The following is a 9,827-nucleotide window of genomic DNA, read 5'->3' on the forward strand; positions in this document are numbered from 1 at the left end:
GTTGGGCTGGGGATCTTGTCTTCCCTGCCAGTCCCAGCCTGGCCTGTTTTCAGATCTCCCCCATTCACCCTCACTCACTCAGGTATCCTTGAGGTTCTATTCTTTCTGGAGTCCATATTTTCTCCTTCTGCTCTCACAGATGAGAGTAATATCCTTATCAGTTCGATAAATGGAGCGGACAGAGTTTACAGAGCTCCCTTCCTCTCTGCCATCTTGGCTCCTCCCTCTAAACCATTTTTATTGAGGTATAGTTGACATACAAATATCTGTATATAATTACTGTGTACAAGTTGATGAATTTGAAGACAAGTATTCACTCATGAACTTATCACCATAATCAAGGCCATACACATATCTATTTCCTCCAAAATTTCCTCCTGCCCCCCCCCTTTTTTGTGAATAAGAGCATATCTTAGTTTGTTTGGAGTGTTGTAACAGAATACTATAGATGATATGGCTTAAATAACAAACATTTATTTCTCACAGTTCTAGAGGCTAAAAGGCCAAGACCAAAGTATCAACAGTTTCAGTATCTGGTGAGAACATACCACCCAATTCATAAACTCTCATTTTCCCATTATTTCTGCACATGGCAGGAGTGAGGGAGCTCTCTTGGATGCCTTTTATAATCACATTCATAAGGACTACGCTACCATGACCTCATCACTCCTAAAGGCCCCACATCCTAATACCATCACATTGAGAGGTAAGATTTCAGCATAGATATAGGGGGACACAAGCATTCAGTCTATAGCAGAGCACTTATAATAAGATCTACCTTGTTAGCAAAATTTTAAGTATGTAATACAGTATTGTTTGCTATAGGTGCTCTTCCAATACAATTTTGAGTTGAAATAGTGCAACTGATACCCTCACCTTATTCCTGATCTTAGGAGAAAAGCATTTAGTCTTTCGCTGTTGAGTATGATGTTGTCTTTAGGCTTCTCATAGATACCCTTATAGTTTAGGGAGGTTTTTTTATATGGCAAGGTTTTTAAGATTTTTTTTACCTCAAGAATGGATATTGAATTTTGTCAAATGTTTTTTTCTTCACATATTGAGATGATCATTAGAGTTGCTTCAGTAGTCTATTAAAATGATAAATCACAGGAATCCACCCCTGAAGCCAAGAGCACACTGTGTACACTGTATATTAGCTAACTTGAAAATAAATTCTATTTAAAAATAAAATAAAATAAAATGATAACTCATAATAATTGAGTTTTAAATGCTAAACCAAATGCATTGCTACAATGAAACCTAGCTGTCCAAAGTACTATAGGCTTTTTATACGTTGTTGGATTTGATTGATTAAATTTTTGATAACAATTTTTGCATCACTGCAAAAAAATGTCTGTGACATTCTTATATTTTTACAGATTTGGTATCAGATAATGCTGGCCTCAGAGAATAGTTTGGGGAATTCCTTTTCCTTCAGTATTCTAGGAGAGCTTGTGGAGAATTGGTATTATTTCTTCTTTAAATGTTTACTAAAATTCACACATGAGGCCAGCTGTGCTTGTAGTTTTCATTATGCAGTGACTACAAATTCAATTTCTTTTTTTAAAGTTAATTTATTTAAATTCAAGTCAGTTAACATACAATGTGGTCTTGGTTTCAGGAATGGAACCCAGTGATTCATCACTTACATATAACACCCAATGCTCATCCTACCTACAAATCAATTTCTGTAATCCATAATTTCTTATGTATTCCTTCTTCTGTGAGCTTTGGGATGTTTTGTGATTCCAGGAATTTGTGTGTCCCATCACAGTTGTCACAGTTATTGACAAAGTTTTTCATAACACTCTCTTATTTTTCTTTGAATGTCTGTAGAATCTGTAATGATGTCATCTCTCATTCTTCATATCAATAATTTATATCTTTTCTCTCATCTTCCCCAGTTAGTCTGGCTACATGTTTATTGATTTTATTGTTCTTCTAAAAGAACCAAGTTTAGGTTTAATCAAATCTTTCTGTTATTCTTCCTTTTTCTATTTTATTAACTTTGTCATTAGCTTATTGTTTTCTCTGGTTACTTTGTGTTTAATCTGATCTTTCTTGAAGTATAGTGGCATACAATGTTTTATTATTTTTAGACATACAACACAGTGTATTGACAGTTCCATACCTTATGCAATGCCCATCATGTTATGTGTAGCTACTGTCTGTCACCATACAACGTTATTACTATATTATTGACCATATTCCTGATGCTATACTTTCATCCCCATAACGTTCTATTTTTATAACTGGAAATTTCTACCTCTTAATCTCCTTTACCTTTTCATGCATTCCCCGAGTTCATTCTTTTTCTTTTATGTAAGCATTTACTGCTATATTTTCTGAAGTTTGAATATTGAATTATAGTTGACATATAGTGTTAGATTTAGGTGTACAACACTACCGAGTCAACAATTCAATGCATTATTCAGTGCTACCATGATAAAAGTAGTTAACATCTTTCACCATAAACAATATCACAATATTATTAACTATATTTCCTATGCTGTAATCTTCATCTTTATTTATTACTCATTACTTTTTTATTTTATAACTAGAAGTTGTTACCTCTTAAACTTTTCCCCTTGCGGTGCCTGCGTGGCTCAGTCAGTTAAGTGTCTGACTTTGGCTCAGGTCATGATCTCACAGTTCATGAGTTTGAGCCCCATATCCAGCTCTGTGCTGACAACTCAGAGCCTGGAATCTGATTCAGATTCTGTCTCTGTCTCTGCCTGCCCCTTCCCTGCTCACACTGAGTCTCTGTCTCTTTCTCAAAATAAATAAACATTAAAAAAAACCCTTTTCCCCTAGTTTTCTCACCCTTCCCATCTTTATGCCTCCCATACCACCAGTTTCTTCTCCATATTTATGAGTCTGTTTCTATTTTCTTTCTTTCTTTTTTCCCCTTTACTGCTTTAGCTACATGTCACCTTTACTATGTTTTGTTTTTATTTTAAACTCCATTCTAAAGCTTTATCATTTCACTTTGTATTTCTTCTTCATCCATGGGCTATTTTTAAATATGTTACTAGTTTCCAAATATTTAGAGAATTTTCAGATATCTTCTTGTTACTGATTTCTAATTTAATTATATTGTGGTCAGAGAATTCTCTTTGTATGATTTAAATCTATTTAAATTGGGTGAGATTATTTGGTTGCTCAGAATTCATCCATTTATCATGGCCTCTAATGCTACCATGCTGACATGAGAGACTTAAATCTCTTGTCTATATTATTCCAATAACCTTATAATTTCCTAGTTTTACACTTGTCTTCTTCCCAGATAGTCTCAACCAAAAAGCCAGAGGATACTTTTAAAGCTCTTTCTGGCTCTTTTGTTGAGACTAGACAGGAAGAAGACAAATATAAAAGTCAAGCCATGGTCTTGAACTTAATATAGATCAAGTCACTCCTCTGCTGATGACCTTCTGTTGGTTCTTCAAGTCCCTCACAGTCAGACCAAAGACCATAACTGCCTACAAAGCCTTACCCAAACAGATTCCTTGTTACTTCTAACTTTTATCTCCTACCAATCCCCATAATACTGCTCACTCTCTGATAGTCAATCTCGCCTCCTTTCAGTTGCTCCAACATGCCAAGCATTCTCCTATCTCAGACCCTTGGCAGTTTCTACTCCCCCTGTCTAAAATGTTACTTTACTCAGAAAAAAAACAACTTATTTTCCTGTTCCCCTTAAGCTGTTTCCTTAAATCCTTCCTTCTTACAGAAGCCTATCCTGACGACTAGACCACTTGAAATTGCTCTGCCATCCTCAGCACTCTTTGTCCCCATCACCTTGCTTATAATATAAATTTATGTATCATTTTAAATGATATAAAACTCATTATCATAACATATCATATCCTTTACATATTTATTTTTTACTGACAGTGTCTTCCTTCTACAATGTCAATTCCTCAAGAGAGAAAGTTTGCCTCATTAGAATATAAGTAGTTGTAGAATACAAATTTATTTTTTTAATTAAAAAATTATGTCCATCTATTTTTGGGAGACAGAGGGAAAGGGGGGAGTGGCAGAGAAAGAGAGAGACCCAGCATTCCAAGCAGTCTCCAGGCTCTGAGTTGTCAGCACAGTCCCCAATGTAGGGCTCAAACTCATGAACCACAAGTTCATGACCTGGGCCAAAGTCAGTCACTTAATTACTGAGCCACCCAGGTGCCCCTAGAATACAAATTTATTCAATGAGTGATATCCCAAGCATACATTTATCTTTGCTTCAACTAGAAATGAGTTGTCTCAGTTTGGACAGAAACAATCCTCTTTTTTCCAAACAAGCAGGAAGGAGAAGAGAGACAATCACACCAAGAAGAGTCTGGTAGAGGGAAAAAGACTTAGGATCATGAACTGTGTTAAGAGCAGTGATTGTCCTACACATCTCTATTGAGTTCTTTCCATCACGAGGACAATAAAAGTAATGAGGGAAGCCGAAAACTTTTTATTTTATTGAGTTTTTAAGAAGCTATAATAAAATGCTTTATTAATCAGCTACCTCATTAGGAAGGCAAGCATTTTAAACTTCCTTGCTCTGAACACTAGAAACTACACTATGTTTCTATAGCTCTGGGTAGCTCGTTTCTATAGAGAAACTACAATACAGACTACCATTAATTTTTATGCAATGATTTTTAATGCCACCTTAATTTCTAAAGCAACTCAATTTTATAAACATTAAAATTAACTCAAATAAGAGGCCAAATGTACATATCACTCTGTATTTAAAAAGTACTGTCATAGGAGCACTGGGCTGGCCTAGTCAGTGGAATGTGTGACTCTTGGTCTCAGGGTTGTGAGTTCGAGTCCTACTTGCATGTAGAGATTACTTAAGAAATATAATCGTTTCTAAAAAAGGTGTTGTCTCACAACACATTTGACAGTTCCAACATTCAACTTGGGAGTCAAGAATTTAAAGAGTGAGAGGAGAGCTTTGTGAAATTTTATTTCATACTTGTAGCCCCTGGGAGTATGGGGATCACAAGCAGGAGGGACTATTGAAAGGAGCAAAAAGGAACATTGGTCACCTGAGTACACAGTTTTTGAGGATATCCCTGGCTCAGTAGGTCAGTGGATGACATAAGAACAAGAGTAGAGGACTGTCACTTGGAGAATAAGATCTCCTTTCTGAGAAGTTTCCCCATGGCCCCTTTCATGTCTCTGTTCCTCAGGCTGTAGATGAAGGGGTTCAGCATGGGGGTGACCACTGTGTACATCACTGAAGCAATTATGTCTTTGTCATTGGAGTTGCTTGATGATGGGAAAAAGTACAATACCATGATTGTCCCATAGAACAGAAACACCACAGAGAGGTGAGAGCCACAGGTGGACAAAGCTTTATATACCCCTTGATCGAGGGAAACGTCAGGATGATGGCCCCAATGCGGCCATAAGAGACTAGAACACCAAAAAATGACAGGGTAATGACCCATCCCCCAACAGTGAGGATAAAAACCTCATTGAGGGAAGTGTCTGAGCAGGAGAGTTTAAGCAGGGCAGCAAGGTCACAGAAGAAGTGGGGGATGGTGTTGTCAGCACAGAAGGACAGTCAAGCCAGGAGGATGGTGTGAGACAGGGCACTGGCACAGGCAAAGAGCCTGGACCCAGCCAGTAGAAACATACACAGCTCCTCCCTCATGATGGTGGTGTAGTGTAAAGGGTGGCAAATGGCCACGTACCTGTCATATGCCATCACTGCAAGAAGAAGGTTATCAATACAGGCAAAAAATATGAAAAAATACATCTGTGTTACACAGCCTGCATAGGGGATGGATTGATTCCGAGTATGCATGTTTATCAGCATCTTTGGGACAGTGACAGATGAGAAAGAGACAACAGTGAAGGCCAACTGGCTGAGGAAGAAGTACATGAGGGTGTGGAGGCGAGAGTTCAGCCTGATGAGCAGGACGATGAGCAGGTTCCCCAGCACCGTGGTCAGGTACATGCCCAGGAACAGGGCGAAGAACACGCCCTGCTGCTCTGGGCGGATGGGGAGCCCCAGGAGGAGGAACTCGGGCACACTGCTCTGGTTCTCGCTCATGTTGCTACTCTCTGCTCAGTCTGAAGGAATATTGGGAATGCTCCAGATGATAAATAGCAATAATGACAATCATAATGGGGTATTTACTTCCTACCAAAGAATTCCTCAGGGATTTCCCACATGCTATGGTCGAATCCTCATCCTCCCCATCAGAGCTCCAATGACCAAAAAGATTCCTGACAATGTAAACCAGAAGAATTTCTTTCTTCGTTTAATAACGTGTTGGACACCATATTCTTCCCTGGAGAAAAAAGAAAGAGTTTACATTCTAAGAAGTAGTCTGTTCAAGCCCAGTTCAGAACAGTGTATCTATGACTAGACTTCTGGTGGGTTCTGGCCCCACACCTTTTTAGCTAGTCTCCATAGCTTACTCTCTCTTAGCCTGGGTTCGCCCTTCTGCAAGGTAAGTATAGCAATGCCTATACATAAGGTTTGCAGAAGAATTAAGTGACTCAGTGAGAGTTAGACTATTAGAACAGAGTTTATATAGTAAGGACACAGATATGTCATCTGAATCTTCATGCCAGTGTTAAGCGTCCAGATAAACCCGGGGTTGATCTTTAGAAATGTGAGGTGGGCATTAGGAAAAAGCAGATAGCTCCTCTAAAAGTGTTGTTAACCTGTGTGAGCTCTCCCCTTCCGAAGGAAAGTGCACAGACACACCTCCTAGAGCCTGGGGTTAATTTCCCAATGAAATTTAACTTGACATATTTTCTTTTATTTGGGAAAAATAAATTATGCTTCCCCCATCTCTATATTTGTCCATTTCTCTGCTTCTGTCTTCAGCAACTCAAACTGGCTCAGATATAAGTATTCACATGGAGTAAGGTATCAGCTCCTGGGAGCTGAGAACTAGTCGATGCAGTAAGGTTGGTGATGCCGGTTAGAATTAATATTGGCCTGACTGACATGACTATTTTCCATTAGTGATCTTAATGTAATTGAGACTTATTGAACAAGTATTCCAATATGTGCCAGGCAAAACAAAGGGATTTTTGCACATATGTATTGCATACGTGTGTGTTTGCTACATCTGGTGTATGTGTGTGCATGTGTACGTGTGACGGGCTGAGAGATGTTAAGGTACCAGCCCGTGGTCACACAGCCAGGAACTGCTAGATTCGCCATTCTTTATTCATTTATTTAATCGTCTCTCCTATTCAACACACTCTTCCTCCCCTTCTGTAATTGAGCAGGAGAGCTCAATTTGAGCTCCTATTTCAGTGAGACACTTTGAGACACATTTCAGTGTTTGAAAGAGGATTTCTGTGCTGTGTGTCACCTCAATCACTAGCTCCGATGTCTGCCATCACTCATCCCTGCAGCCGTCTATGTTCCTACAGCCTACAGCTTGCCAATGCCTTTCACTTACTAAGCAATCAATATCTATTGTGTCAGAAAAGAAGAGAACACAGTGACTTTTTCCCTCAGTTCTCCTAATATGAGAAGTTAAGTCACTTCTACACATAACTGTGTAATGTGTGGTGGCTCTTGATCTAGGAAGCAAGTCTTTGGATTCTTTTGTCACCAGAGGCAGACACTTCCCATTGCTGTGGGGGACAAGGCCAATAGAGTTACAATACCCACACTCCTGGAGGAGGAAACTGGCATTAAGACACGGGGCTCCATATCCAGTAATAGATTCTTATTCCAGGCCAGGGGGGATTCTCAGGGACAGGACATTGGGAGAAAGGAGGTGATCTCACTCCCCTACTGAGGATGGGCTACTTATTGTCAGATGCTGGGTGGGACTAGAGTCAAGACCTCTGGCTTCTCTGGGGTTGATTGTGGAGGGAACCAGAAATCCTGATGTGGGTGTGGGGTGGAGACTTCTGGGGCAAGCCAGTAGGAAGGGAACCTTCACCTTGTGTATAAATGTCCCTGTGACCTATACTCAGCACTGAAACTGTAACCTAAGTTTTGAGAGAGAACCCCTGTGCAGGCTTGCTGTTAAGGCTGTCACAACATACTCTTGGCCTTAGAGTTACCGGAATGGAGAGTCAGTTCAGTCAGCCTCCACTTGGGGAATAATGATGCAGAAGGCTGCTATTTACTGGATGCTCACTATGTGCCTAAAATGGATAAAACTGTTGTAAATGCTATCTTGCAAATGCTATTATTATCCTCAGTTACATTTAAGGCTCCTGGCCTTGTATCAAATGTCAGGCTACAAAACTATTGTGTGCAACCACCAGATTCTGCAGATACCAGAACCTGAAGACTTAACCAGGCTATCCTGCTCCCAAAGTTTAAATATGGACAATGCTATGTCAAGAATAGCCAAAACATGGAAGGAGCCTAAATGTCCATCACCTGACGAATGGATCAAGAAGATGTGGTATATATTCACGATGGAGTACTACATGGCAATGAGAGGGAATGACATATGGCCCTTTGTAGGAAAGTGGATGGACCTTGAGGGTGTCATGCTGAGTGAAGTAAGCCAGGCAGAGAAGGCAGAAACCATATGTTTGCACTCATAGGTCTAGCAGGAAAACAAGAGAGACCTAATGGAGAACCAGGGGGAGCGGAGGAGGGAGAGAGAGTTGGGGAGAGAGAGGGATACAAAACTTGAGAGACTATTGAATGCTGAGAATGAACTGAGGGTTGAGGGGGAAGGGGGAGGGGGAAAAGAGGTGGTGGTGATGGTGGAGGGCACTTAAGGGGAAGAGCACTGGGTGTTGTATGGAAAACAATTTGACAATAAAATATTATGGAGAAAAAAAAGAAAAAAAATAAATATGGACAATGCTAAAGACTGAAGCGAGAAATATTTAGAGCTATAGGTGAATTCTCAGAACACTCAACTCACATAATCTGATGGGCCCCACGCGCGCGCACACACACACACACACACACACACACACACACACACATTGCTTTGCTACATACATATTTACAGCCTGAAGCCCTCGCTTTTCTTTCATCCCTTCCTGGTGAATTTAGTAGAAGTGTGAGTGTGTTAAACTCTTAATACAGACACCTCTGTAGTCAATCAGTCTCTCTCTCTCTCTCTCTCTCTCTCTCTCTCTCTCTCTCTCACACACACACACACACACACACACACACACACCCTTCAACACATATATTCTTGGATGATTTGCTGTTCTCTTACACATCTAGATTCATTCCCTAGGTGTAAAGAGTCAGGGTACAAATCTATTTCACACAAAGTTCATAAATAAACACACCGTCATATATGCAAAACACTTACAATACAAAGAGCTAACGAACAACATATAATTGAAATACAGACACATAGGTACTCCCAGACAGTCACAGATATTCAAATCACAACACACAGAACCACACAAAAAATACACGGATAGATGTAATCTCTAAGGCACACACATTGTTCAGAGGAGATTTCTAGCCTTGCCTGATTGATGCACATTCCAGGTGGAAATTTTCAGTGTGTGCCAGTGACACACAAGAATAGAAGTACACAGAACACATGTACTTAGCCTCATATTCACATACATACCTATTTACAGGGGCAGAATCCTGGCCCCTTCAGTCCAATGCTAGTCCTCAGTAAGCTCAAATACCTTCTGTCCTGGGCTGTTACCTTAATCCTCACTTTCTGTCTGAGAGACCCAGGGGCCAAAGGAGAAGATGCAGCCTCTCTGGTCTAAGGATCTTCCCAGACAGACTTGCATGTCTATTTACTAGCAACAGAACAATGGGCAGAGGTTTTTATTTTACAGAAGAACTAAAACACAGGGGGAAAGACACCCAGGATCTTCAATAAAGAAAGTCATCATAAGTTAAT

At 39.9% G+C, this 9,827-nt stretch overlaps 2 protein-coding genes across 2 annotated transcripts in view; one reads left to right on the top strand and one right to left on the bottom strand.

The window, feature by feature from the left end:
• The window catches only part of LOC115275853 (olfactory receptor 1J4-like), a 97,709-nt gene that overhangs the window by 21,882 nt on the left and 66,000 nt on the right, over positions 1–9,827 (top strand). The window lies entirely within an intron of this gene.
• Positions 5,118–6,055, bottom strand: LOC115276013 (olfactory receptor 1J4-like). Its single transcript, XM_029919746.1, is given in 2 exon segments — positions 5,118–5,368; positions 5,371–6,055. Coding segments are annotated over 2 exon segments (936 nt in total).

The sequence above is a fragment of the Suricata suricatta genome, chromosome 13 (assembly GCF_006229205.1).
Source record: "Suricata suricatta isolate VVHF042 chromosome 13, meerkat_22Aug2017_6uvM2_HiC, whole genome shotgun sequence".
NCBI lineage: Eukaryota > Metazoa > Chordata > Mammalia > Carnivora > Herpestidae > Suricata > Suricata suricatta.